The following is a 23,532-nucleotide window of genomic DNA, read 5'->3' as shown; positions in this document are numbered from 1 at the left end:
TCATTGTGGTTGACGGATGGAAGATGCTGATTGGCCGCCTCTGGGGTAAGAGGCGTGAAGAAGGGGGTTATTTCCCAGAGAAATCCAGGGGCCTGGAGCCAGAGGAGGGGGATGCCGCTCTCTGTGGCCCAGCAAGCTGTGCTAGGGAGCACCTGCCGTTGTTTTTCTCCGAAGCAGCTCACGGCTGCTGCCTCACTCAGCCCAGGTCTGTGTGTTTATTTATTTATTTTAAACGTTTATTTATTTTTGAGACAGAGAGAGACAGAGCATGAACGGGGGAGGGTCACAGAGAGGAGGAGACACAGAATCTGAAATGGGCTCCAGGCTCTGAGCTGTCAGCACAGAGCCCGACGCGGGGCTCGAACTCACGGAGCGTGAGATCATGACCTGAGCCGAAGTCGGACGCTTAACCGGCAGAGCCACCCAGGCGCCCCAGGTCTGTGTGTTTTTGATGAACCAGGAAGTTGGTTCGATCTCCACCTGGCCTTAAGCAATTCTCCCTCACTCTTTGTCCACACCAGTCTCCCTGGTTTGAAACCAGAAGCGCCAATCTATTTCTGATGCTTTAAATAACCACCCCTGGGCGTTGAACCCGGGACCTGAAACCGTGCAGCCGGAACCTTAAAACTCCTTTCCTGGGCAAAAACGGGAAGGTGGGGATAGTCGGGGCTGGATTCAGATCGGGGCTGTGTATCAGGTACCTATTGCCACGATAATGCCACGTAACAAGGGAGCACCACACCGGAGGCTTCTGTGACTCTGGGTTAGCTGTGACTCTGGGTGGTCTGCCGGGTGGGGCTCGTGCAGGTGTTTGTGGTCAGTGGCAGCCGACGAGGTGGCTTTCCTGGTCTGGGCTGGGTTGTCTTACTTATGTAGGGCCCCGGCTGGGACAGCTGGCTAACTTAGCGGTGCGTCTCATCCTCCATCAGGCGAGCCCTGCCTTTGCACGGAGATGGCAGGGGGACAAGAGAGCAGAAACCCACAAGGTGTCCGTTGTGTTGCTGTGCCATTGGCCTCAGCAGGTTGCAGAGGCCACGCCCGGAGCCGGTGCGGGAGGCAGCCATGCAAAGGTGTGAATACAGGACGGTGCGCTAAATTGGGTGATTGGGGCGCCTGCGTGGCTCAGTGGGTTGGGCGTCTGACTGCAGCTCGGGTCATGATCTCATAGTTCGTGGGTTCGAGCCCCGCGTCGGGCTCTGGGCTGACAGCCCGGAGCCTGGAGCCTGCTTCGGATTCTGCGTCTCCCTCTCTCTCTGCCCCTCCCTCCCTCGCGCTCTCTGCAAAATAAACATTAAAAAAAATAAAAATACGTTGGGTCATTAAAGCAATCAAGCTTCCATAAGCTCCCAATCACTTCTAGTTTCCTGATGAGGGGGCTCCCAGGAAGCAAGCATTGTACCCCAGCTATCCGAGAAGCGGGACGCCCTCAATCCCAGCCCCAGGGCCCTGGTCTTCATCAACACCCAGACTAGGACCACAAAGCCAGAGGGTCCGGCTGCATCCAGTCTCTCGGCCGTTCACAGTGGACGTTTCTTCCTGTTCTGGGAGCTGGGGGATGAACAGAAAGGCTCTCTCCTAGGGGAACCGGGCCTGGAAGTCAATGGTTACGACGGGGGTCCTTAGCAGAGTTACAGGGGGTGCTGGAGTAGCACAGGGAGGGCCCCCGCCTCACGAATACTCAAGTCACCAAAGAACGACTGCTGTCTTTCCCCTCCCCTCCCCCCGGGGACTGAGGCCAGGGCTCTCTGGGCCCTTCAGACCAGGCCCTGAGCCGTCCTTACCTCGTTCCCCTGCCCTGGCCCTGCGTCCTGTGCCCCAGAAACCTCAGTGTCCTCCAGACGTTTCTCTATATCATTTCTTTTTCCCTCCTAACAACCACCGAGGCTGGTATTCTTATGAGACCCATTGCACAGTCGGAGACACTGAGGCTGGGGGAGGCGAAGGGGCTTGCTCAGTTCACACGACTTCAAAGAGGCAGGGTCGGGACCTCTGGAGGCCTTTTCCACCCCAGATCTTTGCTGTCTCCTCAACTCCAGTCCCTGTTCCTCCTTGTTCTATAACACGAGAAAGTCCTTCTCCAGGAGCCCAAGAGAGAAATGGAGAGATGGGTCTGGAAACATGGGTCTGAGAGAAGCCCGGCATATGTTTCTTTTAAGTGGACATTTCCCTCGGCTTCCTCACGCTGTCCCACGAGGACCCTGGCTCTCCTCCTCCCTGTCCCTGGGAGCCTCCCCACCCCTGTCACCGCCCTGCCCTGAAAAACAGGAGGTCAGAGGGTGGGCGACCAGCCAGCAAGATCAGCTAGAAACGGTTCTTTCTTTTCTGTCGGTGACGGCCCCGCACCCTGGCTACATAAATCCTTTCTTTTATTTTTATTATTATTATAGCCCAGGGTCTAGCATGGGCTGTAAACGGATTTAAGAGGCTGCTAGAGTATAGGATTTAATATATTTGGCATCATTAAATAGTGGCATAGCAAACCCACTTGGAGAAGTCCGGACCCCTCCCCCGACAGCATCCCTGGTCCCCATCTCCTCTCGCCCACCCCCTGATCCCACAAAAGTCCTCCTGACAGAGGTCTCCTGTGAGGCATCCCTCACTGAAGGGAAGGGCAGTGGGGAGCGGGGCAGAGGCCAGAAGGCAGGGAGGGTGTCTGCAGCCCCAGTGGGGAGGGCATTGGGGACCAATTAGGGACACTTGGGGAGACAGGACAAAGCTTTCTAGATAAGCCTGGTTTTTATCAGCCTATAAAAAGACCACTTTCACTCTACTGGCTCCTTCTCCAGGCTCCTGGGAACAGATAGAAGGGTGGACAAAAGGAAGGCCCAGAGGACAAGGGAGGGATGGGTCGGTGTGGGGGGCACTTGGAGCGGCGGGGAGAAGAAGCATTTCGGGGCTTCAAGGCTCAGAAAAAGCCAAGAATATGTTGCAGGCTTTATTCCACCTGTAAACTTACCACCCTTCAGACATCTATCCTTATTTGAAAAATTTTTTTAACGTTTATTCGTTTTTTGATAGAGAGAGAGACAGAGCGCAAGTGGGGGAGGGGCAGAGAGAGCGGGAGACACAGAATCCCAAGCAGGCTCCAGGCTCCGAGCTGTCAGCCCAGAGCCCGACGCGGGGCTCGAACTCACAGATCGCGAGATCGTGACCCGAGCCGAAGTCGGATGCTCAACCCACTGAGCCACTCAGGCGCCCCATCCTTATTTTATGGCACGGAGCAGACAGTCCTGTGCCCTTCACTGATACCTTGTATATTTTCTGTCTATGCCTCCACATCTTTGACTCTGGGTCTGCTTAATACCTTCATATACTTTACTCAGCAAGTATTTATCTAGCATCGACTATGTGAATGGGGTGGGCGCCATGATCTCTGTCCTCAGCAGCTTAGAGTCTAAGGTGAAGACAGATAATGAACAGGCACATAACAAAAATGATAGGAGGCATAACCTTGAGCCAGCTGGGGGCAGAGGGAATAGTGTGTGCAAAGGCCCTGAGGGAATAGTATGTGCAAAGGCCCTGTGGTGGAAACAAAGGTTGGTACAAATGAAGAACAAAGAAGAAGGGGGATGGAATGTGGAGGAAGAAAGGGGGCCAGGAGGTGAGGTGAGAGGGGCAGGCAGGGGTAGGCTCGTGCAAGGCCTTAAATATATGAGGAGTTGGTGTTTTATCCTCAGACTTTCTTTTAATGTTTATTTGTTTTTGAGAGAGAGAGCGAGAGCGTCCGTGTGCAAGTGGAGAGGGGCAGAGAGAAAGAGGGGGGGCGGACAGAGGATCTGAAGTGGGCTCCAAGCTGCCGGCAGAGAGCCCGACGCGGGGCTCGGACTCTCAAACCGTGAGATCGTGACCTGAGCCGAAGTCGGACGCTTAACTGACTGAGCCACCCTGGAGCCCCGATCCTCGGTTTCCCCACGTGTAAAGTTAGCACTGGACTAGTTAGCAGGAAGGGCCCACTAGAGAGGGTCCAGAGGGCGGGACCGTGATGGGTCTGTGGCAGAGCCCTTGGGGGCTCTGCGGAGGGTGGCTGGGAAAGAGGGGGTTGCAGATGGGTTTCTCCTTTCTCCCCCCCCCCCACCTACTTCAAGACCTGACCGTCCTTCCTCCTCCGGAACTGGTGACCGCAGCTTGGGTGGGGCTGTTGCATCAAGGGCTCCCTCCAGTGGAGCCTCCCCAGGCCTCGGAGAATGATCCATGGTGGTGCCCACCCAAGTATGTCTTCCGGCTGGAGGTGGGGGGCGGGGGTGGGGGGCAGCCTCTGAGCGCTCCCGTTTTCGAGACTGAGACCGACCGCAGTAGAGGAGACGCGAGGGTCCAGGCTGCGGGGCGGGGAAAGCGGGGTGGGCTGTGGACGTGGGAACCGGGTGCCAATCCTGGGCGAGCGGAGGTAAAATGCGTCTGTGGGTGAGAGCGGGCGCGCCCCGGCCCCGCGGGCTGGTGTGTGTGACTCAGGGGGAAGGACTGCCATCGCGTGTGTGGCTTTCTGGGCGCGACCGTGGGCCCCGTTTGCCGTCGTACGTGCGGCTGAGTTCACGTCCGCGCAGGGGCAGACGTGCGCTCGCGGGGGGTGGTGGGTGACCGACCACGAGCGTGTGTCTGTGCGTGGCAACGAGCGGGAGACTGGGCCCGTGTGACGGAACAGGCGTGTGTGTGTGTGCGCGCGTGTGAGATAGAACCGGTGAGGATGTGCACGTGAATGTGTGATGGCAGATATGACGAGGGCCATGTGTGCGACAGTCACTGGCCCCAGGTGCGAGGCGGATGGCTCTGTCCGCCGTGATCGTGTGAGTGTGTGTGCGCGCGGGAGAGAACGGCCTTACCTATACCCGCAGTAACTGGCCGTGCAAGGCCGTGTGTGTGTGTGTGTGTGTGTGTGTGTGTGTGTGTGTGCTGTGAGTGACTCCCAAGTGGCCGGGCCTGGGACACCTTACGCGTGACCTCTTGAAGACGGCATACCCTGCCAGTGAGTGGCATCACTGAGGGGCCAGGCCACTGGGCTCGGGGGAAAGCTGAATCCCCCCCCCGGGCACCATGGAGCAGAAGTGGCTTTTAGGGCCAGAAACTACGTTTAGGGCTGGAGGGGGATGGGGCCGTTAGAAGGCCTGGCTCAGCAGCCCCGGTGAGCTGAGCGCTGTGCTCCCGCCCCAGGCCCCTAGGCCCCCAGGCCCCCAGGCCCCCAGGCCCGGGAGGGTTTGGGCAAGCTACCCTGCCACCCTTTCCAGTCTGCCCCGGTGTCCGCAGGGCTATGCCCGGTTCCCAGGAAACGCCTGTGGGATTTGCTTCCAAATATAGACTCTGGTGGCCCAGCCACCTTGTGGCCGGGCCCCTCTGGCCTCCTGGCTGAATGGCGGAACTTCAGCTGCCTTCCAGGGGGCCCAGGCCCGCAGGCCTCCACTTAGAGCTGTTGGTAAAAATAATAATCATAAAAGTGGTCAATAAAAATGGAGGGGAGCTGAACGTCACCTGGGTTATGAGCCCAGGACACCACTTGACCCGTCGTGATGTTTGACACAACAGCAGAGAGATGCACACGCTTTCCCCTCAGGTGACACACGGTCGTGCAGAGAGACTGGAGGGTGACGTCCTATTCAGTCACACGGAGGGAGACACACAGCCCGTGCCCCCAGGTGGATCCCTGAACCTCCAGCTTTGCTCCAGGAGGTGGAGCTTGGAAGGGGGTCGGGAATTCAGGAGGATCGTCCTGGGTCCTGGCCGTCCTGGCTGGTGCTCAGATTCAGGTGCTCTGGGGTCAGGCCCTCACTCCTGGGTCCTGGGCACTCACCAAGATGCACCAGGAGCCCGCAAATGGGGACCCTGGGAAAGCTGTTGGTGGCAAGGACCTGGCCTCCGAGTGGTCTGGGAGGAACTGGGAACGACCCAGTCTGTCTGCCAGCATCCTGGGGTGGGGAGATGGGGGTCTGGAGAGGTGGCAATCTCCCAGACAGCAAATTGTGCAGGGGGGCGGGAAGACTCAGTCCCTGGACGGCCAAGGGGCCGGCAGGTGCCAGGTGGAGGAAACTGAAGAGTGACAGCTGGAGAGTGGGGACCCCTTGAGCCTCCCTTTGGGGCGCTCCTCTCAGGCTTTGGCTCTCCGAGTCCCTACCTTCTAGAGAAGTCCTTCCCTTCCTAACTTGGGGCAGCCAGCGCTGCACCAGGGGCTTGCCTGGGAGGAGTGGGCACAGGGGCAAGCAGGTGGCAAGAAGAAGAAGGAAAAGCGAAAGGCCACCTCTGGGGAGGCCTCAGGACTGACATCAGGTCTCGGGGTCTGGGATCTGGAGCCCCTGAAAGGGCTTGGGACCTTCCTGAGACCCGCCGGTGGGACCCCGGAGGTGCGGGACTCTGTGGACGCCCAGAGGTGCAGTGGGGAAGACGCATAGAGGGAAGGGAGGGCTGAGCGCCTGGGAGGGGAACCCAGGCACCTGCAGTCCCCGCGCCCTTGCCTTCGAGGGGCGCCCTTGGCCGCCCCGCACTCGCGGGCGCCGCTTTGCTTCGTGTGCACTGGGGAAGCGACTGGGGTTCCCTTTCGGGCTCCAGCTGAAAGCACAGAGCCTAGACACTGGCGAGGAGCTGAGTGCATTTCGGCAAAGGCTGTGTGACCCGAGCAAGCCTTCACCCTCTCTGAACCTAATTCTTCGTTTTCGTTTTTTTTTTTTTAAACGGAGTCGTGCTTCATCTCTTCCCCTCCCCACTCCCCCATATCCCGCGCACCCCTATTTCCCTCCAGTGGGTCCTGGCTTGAGGCTACGGGGCCACGGTCTGGGGACAGAACAGGACGGAGAACAGAGCGCTGAGGTTTAAGGAGGAGACTGTCCGCACCTCTACGTGCTCTCTCTTCCACCCTGCTCAGTTCTGGGGAATCTGGGTCTGATGCCCACACAGACCCTCTTCTGCTTCCTCTGAGGGAGGGAGGAGAGAGGGTGGAGACGTGCCGGAGATCAGAGCCATTACCCCAAAGGCTAAGCCTTCCGCAGCCGCCTTAGTTTGACTGAATGTGTTTTCAGATGCGTCAAAATGCTCCCACAACGGGCCTCCTCCCTTCCTCCTGTCTCAGTAAGAGAGTTGCTCCCGGCTTCTGGAGTCACACTGCCTGGGTTCAAATCCCACCAGAGGGACGCTGTGGCCAGACCCCCAGGAGTCACCTCCTCACTGAGCTTTTTAGAGATAATGTGTGAGTGAAACCACCTTACGACAGCTCCTGGCCTGCTGTAAATGTTAGCTACTGTCAACACCTCAAATGCTAGATTTTTGAGCCTCAAATACCCACATTTTTCTCATCGTGGCTACGGGACAGGGGCGGGGGTTGGGGGACTCGAGCAGGACTTTTCTGAAAATATTAACACAAGATGCTGGAGAGGAAAGAGAGGCAGCCGCCTGGGGCTCAGCCTGGAAAGGGGCGGATGGGGGCACTGACGAGCCAGCCGGGAGCTTTGGGGGACATTAGATGCCCCCCGTGGAAGCTGAGAGACAGGAGTTAAGTTTTGTCTTTCCTGACCAGCCTGGAGACGGGTGGCGTCCCCTGCAGAGAGCGAACCAAGAAGGGAGGACCCCAGAGGAGGAGTCACTGAGACCCAAACCCAAGGCCCTAGGTCTCAGCCCCCCCCCCCTTCTCCTTGAGGCCTTCTCTCTCCCTCTGGCTCCCTCCATGGCCTCCAAGCCGGTCAGTGCCCTGGATCTTTCTCGGAGCTTGCTGCCTGAAAAATGGAGCCGGAAAAGTCGCCTGTATCGCGCACTGCCCACCCCCAGAAGAAGGATGGGTATTTCCCGCTGCAGGTTCAAGCAGAAAGCAATGCAGGCCAACGTGCTATTTTAATGTTGTTTATATTACACCCACAATGGAAAATGTTCCCTCTAAAAGGAGTATAAAGTATTCTTTCTCTCAGTAAGGCCTTGCCCACACGAAAGCCACAAATTCCTAGTTCCTGACTTTCCTCCTTCCACTGAGACGTTAATCCAGGCAGGCGAAAGGGTGGCGTGCATGTATGCGGGGAGCCTCGAAAGCAGAGTTCGGGGTGAATAGTATATGTGAGGAGACAGAGACTCAGCACTCCTGGTCGCTGACCCGGTCCCAGGCCGCTGGCTGAAAATCCGGGGTTGCGGGCTTGGGCGAAAGCATCCCTGTACGCACCCCTCGGAGGTCACGGTCGTCAACTCCAAGTGGGGGCTTTTGCTCCAGACCTGAGCCCACCCGCAGAGACGGCACTAAATCTCGATTTTCTCCTCCGTTTCCAAAAGGGGGTGGTTTTTCAATCCCTGCCGTGTTGAATCTGTGGAGGAGGCTCCGGAAAGCCAAGAGCCCCAGAGTGATGGGTGGGAGAAGAACCTCGAAGACCTCGGAACGTCCGATGGTCCTGCAGGTGCCCCATTGTTGAGAGTGTTGGACAGGACTCCTGGATCGCCATGGCGACCAGGAACAAGCCCATCCCCCCCCCCAAAACGGTCGCCAGGAACTTTTCTTTGCCACCAACCTCTGTCTGTTGCACCCCACGACAAGCCGTGGTCAGTTTCACCCCAGGGTTTTCCGGGTGTGATGGCGCGGCAGCAGCTAGGCGTCTGGAGGCCCCTGCTTCCGGATCCTTCTGTTGAGGCTGCCCCCAAAGACCAGAAACCCAGCACCAGGAGGCCAGGGGGGACCCGCTGCGGCGCTCAAGGCCCGGGGCTGAAAGGGAAGAAAAATTAGAGGTCTTGACCAAGCAATCGTTTTGGTGACGGATCCTTCCAGTTTGGGGTCTGGCCCCCCTTGTCACCCCACACCCCCACACGCGTCCCTTCACCTCCTCAAGGTCATTACTAGAGTTTTCACTCGCAGCTCCCCGGCGGCATGGCCGCTCTGTCCTTCACCCCCACCTCCCCTGCACCGGGTGCCGAGCTCCTCCCGGGGCTGGGCCTGTGGCCGCTGCCCTGGCAAGTTTCTCGGCCAAAGAGAGAAGCAAGGGATGTGAGGTGTCGCCATGCAGATGATCAAACTGGCTGTTCCAGGGTCAGTAAAACAACAGTTTAGGTTCTCTTGACCCAGGTAGGTCCAAGTCTGAAAGCCGGGTCAGACCTCAGGGATTTCCAAAATCACCGGCCTGGCTCATTTTGGCTCTAAAGTCAATGTTGCCTGAATCACTGGCTTGACTAGGAGGTATCCAGCTGAACTTTCTTAAAGGGGTGTGTGTGTGGGGTGGGGGGTGGTGTTAGTGTCCCAAGTACTATCTCCTTTGTTTGCTTTGCGGCTCCCGAGTTCTGCCTCTGCAGCGTAGACAGGAACCATGCCCCTTCCCCCTTAAAGAAAGCGCTTTATGAAACATCAGACTGAGTCCTCTCCGGCGTGGACGTCTTGCTCTGTGAGGCCCGGGCTGGCTGGAAGGAGGCCCACGGGCAGCCAGCACTGGAGTCGTGGTTTCGTCTCTGGTTTTGAATCCGGCCCTTTGAGCAAGCTTAACACGTGTGGATTTAATTTCCCTTTCTTTCTCGCTTTCTTTTCTCCCCCCCCCTTGTGAGGGAACAAGAAAAATAGTCTGCCTTGTCGACAGCACGACACCGTTCCCTTTGCCAAAGAAAATTTGTCTTTCCAGAGCCCTGGAGAGCAGCGGGTTCCCAAGTTTCCACAGCACCCTCCAGTTGAGGGAGGGGGGTATCCAGACAGGCTCCCCGCCAGACCTGGAGGTATTAGCCCGAGTCTCTATCTTACTGGGTCAGAGCCCTGGAATTTAGTATATATTTCCCCCATGGCTTTTGGGGCTGTGGGCACATGCTGACTGCACGGGGTGGGGTGGGGGGCTTTCTACAGGTTCTAGGCTGCAGGTACAGATGGAGTTCTCAGGCGCAGTGCAGCCCGTTGGGGTAAGAGGGGGTTCCAGGCCCCCCTCAGTTCGAGACTCACCCTTCTCCTCCACTGAAGACTGCTTAAATTGGAGGGGCCAGAACAAGATGCCCCGTTTACACCCCAATCACCTTCTCTGCTCCTTGGGAGCTTGCACATCTCTAGCATCGAGATCTCACCTTCTAGATCTCATTTTATTGCCCTGATGGGGTGGGGCGGGGGGCTTCATCCGCCAAATTTGGGGGAGCGGGGGGGGGGATGTTTCCAAAGCACAGGGAAGAACAACCTGGATAAGAGCAGTGGCAGTAATAATTCTCGGTGAAAATATTGGAGGAGAATATGGGATATTAAAATAATAGCCATAGCCAGTATGCTCCCCAGATGCTTCCGGTCAGAAGGGAAGAAAGGCAGGAATGGGCTAAAACACGGGGAAGGGAGATACCGCGAGGTCCTGGAAAAAATACAGCAGAGCCAGATTTAACTAGGCGAGAGGGGAAATGACCCCCTGAGAAAACGAGGGAATTTCTCCCCTGTAGACCGACTCCCTTTCTTGCAAAATGAGTCGGCCCAACTTTGGTTTGTCGTTATCTGTCGTTGCTGGAATCCTTCCTCATTTTCCCAGCCTTTTCTGCTCTTTCTCCCTCCTGTTTTGACTCCGGTAGAGACGAGACCCGAGTCAGGCAGGGACGCGTTGGGAAAAAAAAGCGGAAAAGATGGTGTCTTCGTAAGCCAGGTCATTTTTTTGAGAGGAAAGAGACGGTGGTCTGTCTTTCCTTCAGAAACACTCAACTTTCCTAAAACAGAGAGGCAGTATCGAGAAAAGAGCAACAGCGGTCTCCCCTTTTTGGTTTTGTTTCGGGCTTTTTTTTTTTTTTAAGTGGGACCCTCTACTCCTCTACCCACGGTGATATTAAAAACAGGGCCAGAATTTTGCAAAATTGAGGAAAATGCATTGGGGGGGGGGGGGGGGGGCGGTGGAGACCGTGCTGGGAGCAGGTCGAGGAAAGCGCGGATCCTCCCGAAGAGGGAAGGGAGGCTGCTTGGGGCGGCTGCTCTTTGGAACTTAACCGCCCAACGACCGGGGGAAAGAATGGAGACGCTCAAAACTGGGGGAGGTCTTTAGTGTATGCGGTCCGCGCTCCGGGCCTCCCCAGTGTCTGGGACAGCGGGTCCCGGAAGCCGCGGCTGCGGGATCCTTTGCGAGCGCGTCCGAGGGGCTGCGGGGACCCGCGCCGGGAGCGCGGGGGAAGGGAGCCACAAGGAAAGGAACTCTCGCCCCGCTCAGAGCTTCGCCTTCTCCTTCCAGCTCCGGCGGGGCCCAGGCCTCCGTTTCCGGCCCATCTAAGCCTGGAGATCAAATGGGAACCCATCCGCAGGCCTCGGGCGAAGGGTTTCGGCTTGCACTCTGGGCAACTGGGAGCAAACGCTTCGCCCCCAGGGGCCTCGGACTGGGGAAAAGATAATAGCTAATAATCTGGGAAACGAAAGAGAATCTGGGGGAAGTCACTGCGGCCTGGCCCAGAGGAGAGACGCGGGTCCTGCTTGCTGGATACAGCAGAGTCTGCGGCCCGGCCGGCCCCGGGCGCCCGCGTCCAGCGCTGGAAACCACTGCCCGTTCTCCCCGCGGGCCTGACCTTAGCTCCCGGGGCCGCTCGGTCAGCTGCGTTCCTGACTTTTCGCTGCCGCTCCAGCCCCAGACGGACCGGACCTGGAGACAGGCCGCGCTTCGGAAAGCCAGGGGGGCTAGGGGCCAGCGAAACGTGGGATGGAACCCCCGAAGCTGGGGGCAAGGCCAGATCCCGACATCCGCTTCCCTCTGGGCCCCTTGGCGGCGGGGAGCTTACCCTTGCGGAAGGCCCGACGCTCGCTCGCTCGCTCCCGGGCAGGCCTAGCTCTTCCCTCGGCGCCGCCGGGGGCGTCTACGCAGTACGTTTCCCAACTGCACCCAGCGCGTTTCCAGCTGCGCGCGAAAGCTCGAGCGCATATCCTCCACGGGGCGCTTAGGCGTTATGCCCATTGAGGAGACCAAGAATAATGATAATCGTTATTCCAGAACAAGACAGAGCGCCTCACCCTTTGCAGGCCCGGTCGCTGTACTTTTTCTGTGCACGAATCACCCCCTCTACCCCGACCCCTGCACCTACTCGCACCCCGCCCCCGCCGGGCCGCGCTGGGACGAGTTGCGTCCCCGACCCGGCTAGAGGTGCTCCCGCAGAATGGAATTTTTTCTCAGTAAGATACATTGCGGACGACCCTCTTTCTTCCCTCCAACGCCCTGGTCTCATTTCCCCTGCGCGATAACCCGGTAATTACTTGTATGCAGGTCTGCGAGCAGGCACTGAGTTATCGCGTCCCAAACACAACCAGCTAGAGCGGCGCCTGGATATTCGTTTGCCTAGAGCTCCTCCTCGGAAAAAAATAATTTTTAAATAATAAGAGGACTCTCGTGCCTCCTCCAAGGGACTTCGTTCCACCTCGGAACAATTTGATTTCTTCCCAATCGTGGGCTGAGATTGGCTCCCACCTCCCTTCGCCAAGAGCCCCCCTCCCCCTCCCTAAGAAAATCGATCTCGGCTCTATTTGTGCCTGATGTTCGCCACCCCCATTTCCCCCAGAGAGCGCTGGGTTTGTTTATTTCTTTATTTATTCCCGCGGCCCAGGCGTCTGGGACTTGTGGCTGCTCAGACCCGGGGCTGATAGGCGAAGACGGACAGAAATTAACCTCCCGCCGCTGCCCCCCAGTCGAGCGTGACAGCGCGCGCGGGCCGGTTGCGTGACTCGTGACGTCTCCAAGTCCTATAGGTGCAGCGGCTGGTGAGATAGTCCGTATCGCCTGGTTGCCTCTTTATTTTATTGGGGTATGCCTGGTAATAAATAGTAATATTTAATTTGTCGAAGACCACAAACCAGCCTCGAGCTGGGAGGTACCTAGTACTCTTGACAGACGCTGGAAGAAGGCTTGGCCTAAAAGGGGTCTCTTTTGGGGGTCCTTTGCAAAGTCTTCACCTGAACCCCCCACTCCCCAGCAAGGCGCCACTGCTGGCTTCTGCGCTGGAAAGAAGAGGTGGGATTTTTGGAGGTGAGTGTCCCCTTGGACAGCTATGGGGGGGGGTAGTTTTCTCTCAGCACCTGACCTGCCTCCGGCCCCCTGCCTTCTCGCCCCAACTCAGCCCTGCTGAACCCCCCTCCCAGAGATGCTGTTTTTCACCGTGGAAATGAGAATGCACTCTTTGCATTTTGCCTTGGAGTGTCACCTGGCAAGAACAGATTCCCTTTGGAGGTCTCAAAATCCCAGTTTCTCTTGGTGGCCAGCACAAACTGCACTCCACCGACTAAGTGAATCTGGCTAGGCAGTTACTTGGGGGAGTTCAGATTTGCCCTCCCGGGAGGGGCCTCCGAATTATTTATGGGAAATTCTTTTATCCGCAAATCTCTGAGAATTTAAAGGGATTGGAGAGGTCTTTCTATATTTCCCCTTCCTTTTGCCAGAGATGCGGAGATTTAGGCTCATCCTGAAACCACGTTTGTTTTCCATCTTTGGCCAGGGGTCCCCTCCTTAGCAAGCCCAAAGTCCTCTGAGCTGACATTTTGGAAGGGTGAGGGTGTGTTCATAAATAAATAAACCGCCTTGGTGAAAGGTTGTTTGCAAACAAACCTGGAAGGCGGAGTGAGAACCGTAGCAAATGCTGGGCTTGGTCCTTCTCTCCCCCCCACCCAACCCCTTGTAGCCCCACTTTTAGGGATGGACAGTCCACTTTGTAATTTGGCAACGATGTGTTACACCCAGATGGCCGCTGATCTCTCCAGGGCATTTCTCCCCTCTCGGTGCCTCTCCCCAGACCTTGGCCTGCAGGCCCAAGTCTCGAACCAGAGCCCCAGAAAAGAATAAGGCGAGGGGGTACAGGAGACGAGGGTGGGAAACTAAGGGAACCCTGACATTTATTCGGAGCCTCAATGGTTGGTGCTCCAGACTGGGTCTGCTCAGGCTAAGACCTGCTCGCTGTGTTTACGCTTCTATTGACCTCTTCAACCCTCAAAATAATACATTTCAGAGACGGGGAGGGCAGGGAGAGGGGCCCAGTGGAGATGAAAACCCCAGCCAGTCTCCAATGACTGTTTGATTATTTTAATAAAACTGGGTACTGCCGCGTACATCTCCAGCCCTCCAGCCCGGGAGGTCTGGTGGCCCCGGGGGTGGGAGCCCCAGGCAATTTCTTGGCATCTTTGATCTCAGTCCCCATCCCCAATGCACCTTCACCCTGCCTTCACCCTGGAGTCGCTGAGAGCCCGGGTGGTGAGTGGGGAGGGGGAGAGATGTCAGGGCGGCCGTCGGCGGCCAGCCGGGCCAGGCGGGGTCACGCAGCTCTGTCTTGAGGTCAGCGTTGGAGGGAGAACGCGGGCCAGGCTTCAGAGGAGGCGCAAGGCGTGTGTGTGTGTGTGTGTGTGTGTGTGTGTGTGTGCGCAGCGTAGCGCGTTCAGACTCCGTTCTCTGCACAGCCGTGTCACCGAGATTACTTCCCGGGCAGAAGCCGACCGGGTTTGCCATGATTTGTGCAGGATTTTTTTGCAGCCACCGAGCCGAGCTCAGAGAAGCAGAGATGGATGGAGGTTGGGAAGGGGGTGGAGAGGAGGGGTGATCTCGAGGTCTGGGTTTGAGACTAGTGCTGTGATTTGAGTGTTCGGGAAATCTAGTGGAAAAGGTGGTTGGGGGAGGGAGTGGGAAGAGAGAGGGAGGGAGGGAGGGAGAGAGAGAGAGGGTGGGGGGGGGCGGGAAAGAGGCAGAGGCAGGCTGCATGCAATGGGAGCTAGTTGGAGAGGCAATTTCAGTACTTTGTAAGCATCAAGGCAGCCCAACGTCACTGAGCTCAGCTGAGTCGGCTTGTATTTCTGAGAGAGAGAGAGAGGGAGAGAGGCCCTTTTTCTTTGGATTCCAGAACTTTAACCCTGAAAGCGGCGCTCAGAAAGGACCTTGGCCATTCCCAACTTCCCAGCTCCCTCCGGTCTCCCAACTCTCCCTCCCGAGGGGTGCAAGTGAGCAGGGGGCCCTGAGGTTCTACCCTCGGGGGTGCTCCCGGAGGCTGCCGCTTGCGTTCCCTGGAGCCCTTCTGGCGCCGGACAACTTGGAAGTCTTTAGGGAGAGCGAGCGAGCGCAAAGCGGAGGAGGTGTGTGTTGGAGGTGGGCAGGCTCCAGCGGTGGCCGATCCTTTGTAGGCAGCGGTAGCCGCTAGTGTGGGCGAGCCGTCCCCGGCACAGACCCCCACCCCCCACCCGGAGCCACCATGCCCGCGCCCCCGCCTCGCCGCCAGCTTCCCTGCTAGGAGCAAGAAGGGATGTGGTGAATGCACCGGCTTCACCGAGCGAGGTAACCGTCCCTGCAGATGGCCCGGGAGGCTCGGGAGGGAGCCCGCCGGCCGAGCGGGCTCCGGGAGGCGCGAAACGGCGGCGGGACTCCGGCCCCGCCCGGGACTGCGCCGAGCCCGGCGTTGCGGGGGATGTGGCGCGGCCCGGAGCTCCCCGGCGCGTGGAGCCAGGCGGGGAGGCGCGCGGCCCGGCGAGCGGCGGGGAGGTTTGCAGGACGCGCGGCCTGGTTCTGTCACAGCGCATCTAGCTTGCCTCCGCCAGCCCCCGAGCTGCCGCCGACCGCGACCGGGGCGCGCGAGGGGACGGTCCCCGCGGCCCCCGGCGGAAGGCAGCGCACGTGGGCGACGCCAGCCCCGCGTTCTTTTGTTGCCAGCCGGCCGCGGGGCTCCCATCACCGCCTCGCCCAAGCCCCAAGGGTGTGGTGAGGGGAGCTGCTGGGGAGTCGGGCCTCGCGAGCCGTCCTCGTCGGCCCCACTCCTCCGGGTCTCCGGCCACCGCAGACCTGGGTGGGACCCAGCCTTTCGCTTCAGCGGCTGCGAAGCTTTGGGGGGGGGCATCCTTGGCTCCCCCTTCCCAGTGCAGCCGGGTGTGGGGGGAGGAGATCCCTACTTGGAAACGTGGAGGAGATTGGAAAGCGATCAGAGCGGGGAGGCAGGCTCATCCGGGCTTGAACAGTTCTGCAGCTGTTCCTTTACGTGCTTGCAACCCCGGCCCATTCTCCCCGTTGCGTCGGACCTCCGAGTTGGATCCAGCGCCTGCCGCGCAGAATTTGTCCGGGACGCGTTTTGTCCTCCTCGGCCGGAGCTTGGGCCTGCACTTTCAGCGAGCCAGGCCCGGCTGAAGCTCGGAGAAACTCCCCTCGGCCTGGCCGCTCGTCAAAATGCCCGTCCGGGGCTGGAGAGCCGAGAAAGCCTGGAGATCGCGCAGCCCCGGCGGCCTGCAGAGCGCTGGCCTGCCGCGCCCAGCAGCGCGCCTCCCTCCCCACTGCTGCGCGGCCGCTCTCCTGCCTTTTCTGTTCGGCTACTTTTAATTTTTACCGTTGCTGAAGGTGGGGGGAAAGGGGAGGACTCTTACTGTTAAGGGACTTTTCATTTTAAGGCCTGTAACTGATAAAGGATGAACGCGAATTCTCCTTGGGGCTGGGTCTCTTGATCTGCGTATCTTACCCCCTCTAGGTTCTTGGTTTTGCAAGAGGCGGGTTACTGTAGACGTTTTGCCTGCTGCAGGAGAATATGCCTCCTGTGACTTTTAATACACAGAGCCGTGATGTCCTTCTGTAAGTCTGACGGAGAAAAACAGTTCTCCAAAGGACACTAGGTTTTTGTTTTGTTTTTGGTTCGTGCCCAATGGCTTCCAAAAATACCCAGGCCTTATCTTTATTGGCCCTTCCAGAAGTCCAGACAAATTTGACGGGCAGCTGGCTTATCGTGGGGGAGCCTGCGCAGGGGAGATGCGAGCCTCGCCGCCTCCTCTCAGCCTGACCCGGGTCTTTTGCAAGAGGTTGTGCATGGTCATAGAGTAATAACAACGATAATAATAACGGGACTTTCCACAGCCTCCTTCAGCTGAGAACGGAGGTGCTGGTAGCTGGACACTGGGGCCCAGCTGCGCCCTCCTGTCACTAGAATTGTACCTCCAACCTCTCTCTCTCTCTCTCTCTCTCTCACTCTCTCTCTCTCTCTCTGTGTTTCCTGGCCTCAGAGCAGGACCCTGCTCGGGCACAGGGCGCCAGGCACACCATGGCCGACGCAGACGAGGGCTTTGGCCTGGCACACACTCCCCTGGAACCTGATTCGAAGGATCTACCCTGTGACTCCAAGCCCGAGAGCACGCTAGGGGCCCCCAACAAGTCTCCGTCATCCCCGCAGGCCGCCTTCACCCAGCAGGTAAGAAGACAGCTAGCCTAGAAGCCCTTTGCAAAAACCAAAGGCCCTCCTGTGGGGGAGGGGAGGAGGGTGGATTGCCCGTTGCTCATAATTGTCCCCTTTTCCTTTTTATCTCCACTCATTCCACTTTCCTATGCCCTGCATCCCCCACCCCATACCAGTATATTCCAATCCACTTTATTGTGACGATAATCTTTATGGCCAGAGGATTTTGGAAATACATTGAAGTTGTTATAGAGAAGCCTTCATTATCTGGCTATTTGGGGCCAGCTAACAATAGCCCAGATCATTCCTTTGCTGCTGCACTAGGTATAGGCTCAGCCCTGAGCACCTCATTAAGGGCTGGGTCAGCGGCTGCTTCAGGCCGGCGTGAGCGATGGCTTGACCCTTCTTCAGATCTTCCTTAGCCTTCGCCTCCGCCCGCCTTCCCCTAGCCGCCGCCCAGACCCTCGAGTTGCACTATTTGTCTTGGGCCGGGCTCTGGAGGGCTGGCTCGCTCTGGCCGGTGGAGGGGAGCGCCGGGCCGTGCCAAGAGATTGCAGGGAGCCGCAGGCTCCCCTGGATGGAAGCTGGGCCATCCAGTTAGAGGGTGAGAGGCCTCCTAGGCCGCGTGCTCTGTGCCCTGTTCCCCCCAGCGCTCTGGGTGCTCCAGGCGGCCCCTGGAGCCCTCCCATAATTTTAAATAAGGTGTCAGTTGGTGCAAAGCGGGGTGACTTGGTCCGAAGAGATATTTGCACGTAGCTAAAGCCCTTCTTTGGGATTTCCATGGACGTCCTTCCTGCCTACCTCATTGACTCTCCTTTTTCCCTTTCCCGGCTCAGGAAAATGTGTGAATAGCTGTAGAGCACAGTGGGTACACGGTTTGGGGGACTTCGATTTTCTTTCCGGAAAAGCAAATCTGCTTGTTAAGACACTTGCGGATGATTGCAAAACGAAGGTTTCGTCTAGAAATTTTTCTGCGTCGGTTCGGTAAAATAACTTCGAGCTGCATAGCGGAAACGTTAAACGGTTTCGGCTGCTCCCGTCATCAAAAAACAGCTCGAAGCGAATGAAGTTGGGTGTGAGAACCTAGGAGGTTTGTTAATAGAGGCATCAGAGGATTAACTTTTTGGACCGTGGGAACCTCTTATACGATCTACACATTTTTCAGTTTACATTTTCTCTTACGGCCATATTTGCACCACCGCGAGACTCAACACGCATATATGCATTGTTTGCACGTCTGTGTGTTTGTGGGTGCCCATGGGGGTGGCTACGTGAGAATGTTCTGAGTGGGCCTTTTGAGGTGGAGTGTTTTTGTTTTTGCTTTTGTCTTTTAGTTGCCTCTTGGCTAAAAGGGTTTGCGATTGGCCCCAGTTTTTTTGTTTTTTTTTGTTTTGGTTTTTTAAAGTCTGTTCTCATGGACGCACTAGCGGACCCTGATGGTTGGGGACTTTTCTCTAGCCTTGTGTTGGTGGCGTTAGGAGACAACAGGGCATCGTGGGGAGGTACACGGAGCTTGTACAGGGATTCCTGGGCAGGGCTGCTGGTGCTCCAGAGCTGGCTGGGGGCAGTTCTCAGCCTCAGAGCCCAGAGGCTCCGGAGGGAAGGAGAAGTCTGTGTTTGGGGGGCAGCTGGGGGGAAGGGAAGGCCCACTGCTCCTGGGGCCGGTCCGTGTGACTTTTCTCTCCTCTCTCTAGGGCATGGAAGGGATCAAGGTGTTTCTCCACGAAAGAGAACTGTGGCTGAAATTTCACGAAGTCGGCACAGAAATGATCATAACCAAGGCCGGAAGGTGAGCTGGCCACCTCTGCTGGGGTGGGTGGGGTGGGGGGCGCCTGGGCAACTTTGGGGGGAGACAAAGGAGGGAAGGTCTCGGAGATGCGAGAGACAGAGACGGGGGCAGAGAAAAGAGAGACCAGAGCAGAGCCGAGCAGAGAGAGAGAGAGAGAGAGAACGAATGTGTTTTGTTTGACCCGATTTTGGATAAAGATGCTTGGAGAATTCCTCCATTGACCTGCATGGCTGGTGGAGGAAACGCCTGTTGGATTCACCTCCGAAAGAGGGCATTTCTCCCACCTCGTATAGGAGAAGAATCCAGAGCTTTGGGGGCCATACTAAGTGGACGGGTTGGTCGTGGGAGAAAGTGGGACGGGCAGGGAGAGAGAACGGGGAACCGGGGAGGTGCGGAGTCGGCACGGAGATGAGACCCGCTCTCAGCCTTGACTCCTGGCCCCCACCCTCCGTCCCACCCTCCCTGACCTTGGAGCGGCTCCAGAGTCCCACCCGATTGCCAAACTCCGAATCGCTGAATGTATTCGCTACCTCTTTCATTGTTTATAGAAAGCGGGAGAAGCCTTTGAAACTGAACCGGGGCTCGGCCGGGCTCTATATATACAGACACCGATAAACACGGCAGTTTGGCCAAGACACTCACCCCAGAGTTCCTCTTAAAAGCTCGCAGGGTTTTTGTTTTTTTTTTTTTGCTAGAAACGCTAAACTTCTGGGGGAAGCTATTTGGAGGGTCATGCAACTCTGTATCCCAGGGGCGACTGTGTGTGCACGAGCCCGGGCCTGGGGACGTCCTCACCACAGGCCTCCCGGTGCCGCAGGGGCCCTCCGTGTCCCAAGGGCAGAAAGTCCGGAGTCAGCCCCGGACAGGCTCGTGAAGCCGGCCACCGAGTGTGTGAAGGGGGGGAGGGGGGAGCCGCCTCACCAGACGCCCCCGGTTCTCCAGCCCGAGCCTCCCGCAATAAACTGACAACAGTGACATTTATTATTATTTGAAATTAAACAACGTTTGCTCCCCCGCTCGGCCTGAGTGAACCAGGAGGCGCGTTCTGTTTACACTGAAGAACTGAGTTCTTCTTCCCAATCTGTTCTGGAAGGAAAGACACGGCCGGGCCCCCTCTCCCCCTCAGCCTGAGCTGAGGGGATTTAACTATAAAAGGCCTGGGAAGCCTCCCTCGAGCTTGCCTGCAGGCGCGGAGCTCAGGCAGATAAACACCACCAGGCTTCGGCTCCAAGGCCTCCCTTCACTCACCCCTTCCTGCCATCCCTGGGTGAGCCAGGATCCAGCAGCCCGTCCTTCTGCCCCGGCCAGCCTCGAACCCGCCTTCTGGCTTTCTGGGGAGCACTCCATCCCCCTCCGCGGGAGGGCTGGGAAACTGGAGCCCGCCCGTGCGCGCTGAGGGGAGCGGGGGCACAGCGCCTTGCAGACCCCCGAAGCACCCGCCTGCCCCTGAGCCCATCCTGGTTCAGGCCCCGGTGTCTCCAAAACCAAACCCGGATGGGTTTTGAGTTTCTTTGCCGGGGGCCGGAGGGCTTAGACTCTCCCAGGAAGAGCACCAGGTGCCTTGGAGAAGTTGGGGGGCGGGGGAGTGGTGGGATTGAGGAATAAATGTCGGCTGGGGGCTCGTGGCAAGGTCACCAGTTGAGCTCTACGCTGGGGGTGGGGGACCAAAGCCCGGACAGAAGGTACACGGGTGCCCACGGGTGTGCACACACCTCGGTGCCCGCATGTGGGTGCATAGCGGCCAACGCACCTGCCTGCACGGAGGAGGCCAGCTTTTCGCCTAAGAAGGCTCCTTCTGCCCCTAGATAAAAAACCAGGTCTCTGGCTCTGAAAAGAGCATTTACAAAGAGCAGAAATGGAGGCCCTGGTTCTCTCTAGAAGCCCTTGCCTCCAGGTTTCTATTTTCCTCCCGGTTACAAATAATCACCAGCCTCCAGCTCACCTCTGGGCCTTTCTCCTCCCCAGAACTCGCAGGGAAACCCGGAGTGGATTTTGGCAGGAGCGGAGCGGGGGTCACTTCTCTCCTGAGCGCTTCTCAAACTGTAGCTTCTTCCATTAAAATGTGGGGACGCGCTCTTTAAAACGTTGGCATTAATTTTCTCTTTCTCTCTCTGTCTCTGTCTCTGACTTTCTGGGTCTCCCCCCTTGTCTCCCCTAGGCGGATGTTTCCCAGTTACAAAGTGAAGGTGACGGGCCTTAACCCCAAAACGAAATACATCCTCCTCATGGACATCGTTCCCGCGGATGACCACAGATACAAGTTCGCAGACAATAAATGGTAGGCCCCGGCGTGGGCAGTTGCGGGGGAGCAGGGAGGAAAGTGGGGGGAAAAAAACCTCCTCCCCTCCCCCGCACCGAACGAAGCAACATCTTCTGAACTCCTCCTGTGCCTTCGAGGCTCTTGCTGCTATCCCCACGCATCCTCCGGACCACCCCGAGAGAAAGAAACAGCAGCCCTTAGCCCCCATTTTATAGACAAGAAAACTGAGGCTCACGGGAGGTAAAGGGCTTGTTATCTGTTGCTGCAGCCGCGGGTTGTGGATTTTTCAAAAGGGTATTGTTTCCAAGCGCTGGAGGTATTTCTGGGGGCATAAAACCATTTACAGTCATTTTTTATGAGTTACCTGCTTTGAACATGCCTTTTTATGAAATTGCAAAGTCGGGCCGTGGTATTTGAGTCAAACAGGCAAGAGAGGAGAGGTCCATTCCTTGGGTGGATTGCTCCCCGTGGCTGCCCAGCGAACGGAGGCTCCAAGAGGAAGGCCCGTTTGAAAGCCCTCAAGGATTTTTCTTAGACTTTTTTTTTTTTTTTTTTTTTTTTTTTGTGTCCAGAGGCTTCCAGAACCCACTGATTGTCTGAGGGCCGCCAGGCTGCGGTGCCCCTGGTGCAGGGGAAGGAGCGAGGTGGAAGAAAAGAGAGCCGGGTGGGGGCTCGCCTGGCTGCAGGCGTTCTGGGCGCCTGGGCTTGTCGATGCCAGGGGAGGGTCAGGACATTTCCAGATCGTTCTCTTAGTCAGCTGCCCTCGCCAGCACCACGGGGCCGCTAAGTCTGGGTGGGTTTCCGCCCCATCTCGGTCTAGGTCTGTGACGGGCAAAGCAGAGCCCGCTATGCCGGGCCGCCTTTACGTGCACCCAGACTCGCCGGCCACTGGGGCACACTGGATGCGGCAGCTGGTCTCCTTCCAGAAACTCAAGCTCACCAACAACCACCTGGACCCATTCGGGCACGTAAGTACCAGGAGGGCTCCTCCGGTCCGCCCCTGCTCCCAGTCTCTCTCTGTCCGTCTGTGTGTCTCTCTTGTCCCCGCTTCTCTCCTCCCAGGGTTTCTCTCTCTTCTTGCCTCGTCACACTTCCAGCCTCTCCTTCCCTTGCTCCACTCCACCCGCCTGAGTCTTTTCCTCCAGGCTCCGGCCTTCCCTTCTCTTCCTTTTCCTCTGATTTCTTTCACCTTCTTCCCCTCTGGCTCCACCTCTCTCCTGTGCGGTCTTCTCTGTGGTCTGCTGTTCCTTGCTCTGGGGCCACCTTTCCCGGGGAACTGGAGAACCGGGCTCTTGGGGAGAGGGGAGCGCGCACCCCTGGCCTGGCCCCCAGTCCCATCTGTGATTAGGGGTGGCGGTTCCGTTTCAGATCTTCCGAAAACACGGTCCCTCTAGCCCAGTGGGTACGCAGCACCCGCACCCGCTGCCCAAAGGCTGGACCGTGGTGGGAGCCATAGACACCTTCCCTACTCGCTTCCAGATCTTGCCTTATTATTGAGACCTTCTGGCTGAGAGGGAGACCCCAGGCCACCTGCTCCCTCTTTTACGGATGGGGAAGCCAAGCTGCCAGAGACCAACCCTGATACCCTTTTACGACTTCTAGCCTTCCTCACCCCCAGTTCCCAGGATGGGCTGGGCACCAATTCCCACAGCAGGCACACCTAGACCAGGGTCCTAAACCTGGAGTCTGGTTGGAGAGAGCAGCCTTGGTGAACCCCCTGAATCTGCATGCAGGACATTGCATGTGCTGCCCCCCCTCCCCACCTTCCAAGAGAATTGTGTAGCTTTTAGTGGATTCTCTAGCTTTGAGTAGATTTCTCTTCACCAACGAAAAGCAAATGAAGAACAAAACGCCGATTTGGGGGGAAATGTCTCTAGGTCTTTTCATTGGCAATAATTAATCACCAAGACAGAACACGGTCTCCGGATTCAGTGTTCAAAACCCTTAGCTTGCTGATTCCACCATAAAATGGGCTGGTAGGTCTTAGGACACTTGACCCTCATGGCAGCCTAGAAATGAGGACAGAAATGTGGGAGGGATGGGGAGTTGCCCAAGGTCATGCAGCTTGTATGTGGGAGCAGAGATCTGAGGCTTGATCTAATTCCAAGGGTGGTCTCTGTCCTGCCATGTGGTCTCTTTAGGGAAAATCAACAAACACATGGTACCCAGTTGAGGGAGCTGGGTTTGCAAGGATTTGATCCAGAGGGGAGACGGTTTGGGAAGGTCCAAATGGGAGACTCTGGTCCCGTGGGGCCTTAGGGCTAAAACACTGAGCCCCCAGGGTCTGGGGTGGGGAGGGGACACTGAGTGCTTGCACCTCTGGCTGCTGGCCGCTGGGGAAGAGAGAAGGCAGGCCCATTCCCTTCCTGTGCGGTGGGAAGGAGCAGGGGGTGCAGAGGGGCGTCTCTAGACAAAACGCCCGGCCTCCTTTCCGTTTCAACCAGGCAGT

General features: G+C 57.6%; 2 protein-coding genes across 7 annotated transcripts in view; one reads left to right on the top strand and one right to left on the bottom strand.

Moving 5' to 3' along the window:
- Positions 1-7,799: 7,799 nt before the first annotated feature.
- LOC102955400 lies at positions 7,800-13,957 on the bottom strand. Its single transcript, XM_042962824.1, has 5 exons — positions 13,946-13,957; positions 12,116-12,357; positions 11,647-11,801; positions 8,463-8,653; positions 7,800-8,345 (listed from the first exon to the last, which is right to left on the bottom strand). Exons 1-5 carry the CDS (start codon positions 13,955-13,957, stop codon positions 8,241-8,243), a joined length of 705 nt encoding a protein of 234 aa, XP_042818758.1. The 3' UTR covers positions 7,800-8,240.
- The window catches only part of TBX5 (T-box transcription factor 5), a 48,769-nt gene continuing 37,944 nt past the window's right edge, over positions 12,708-23,532 (top strand). Inside the window, exons 1-6 of one of the 6 annotated variants that reach the window (XM_042962640.1) lie at positions 14,248-14,410; positions 15,014-15,164; positions 16,865-17,049; positions 18,729-18,823; positions 20,982-21,101; positions 21,904-22,051. In XM_042962640.1, the coding sequence (XP_042818574.1) occupies positions 14,405-14,410; positions 15,014-15,164; positions 16,865-17,049; positions 18,729-18,823; positions 20,982-21,101; positions 21,904-22,051 (705 nt within the window). In that variant the 5' untranslated portion in view covers positions 14,248-14,404. Of the gene's footprint in view, positions 12,882-14,247; positions 14,411-15,013; positions 15,165-15,778; positions 16,212-16,358; positions 16,440-16,864; positions 17,050-18,728; positions 18,824-20,981; positions 21,102-21,903; positions 22,052-23,532 lie in introns of those variants that run through there. The other 5 variants (XM_042962641.1, XM_015536455.2, XM_015536454.2 and 2 more) reach the window with 5 other exon arrangements.

This window comes from Panthera tigris, chromosome D3 (genome assembly GCF_018350195.1).
Source record: "Panthera tigris isolate Pti1 chromosome D3, P.tigris_Pti1_mat1.1, whole genome shotgun sequence".
Taxonomy (NCBI): Eukaryota; Metazoa; Chordata; class Mammalia; order Carnivora; family Felidae; genus Panthera; species Panthera tigris.
Note: the sequence above shows the minus strand (reverse complement) of the source record. Positions and strands in the feature narration are given on the sequence as shown.

Bases quoted from the DNA above. Each gene is read 5' to 3' on its own strand.
- LOC102955400 (XM_042962824.1), bottom strand. The intron at 11,802-12,115 runs GTAATTACCGGG...ATAACGCCTAAG, and splicing joins GCTCGCAGACCTGCATACAA to CGCCCCGTGGAGGATATGCG. The intron at 8,346-8,462 runs GTTGGTGGCAAA...GGGCACCTGCAG, and splicing joins GTGGGGTGCAACAGACAGAG to GACCATCGGACGTTCCGAGG.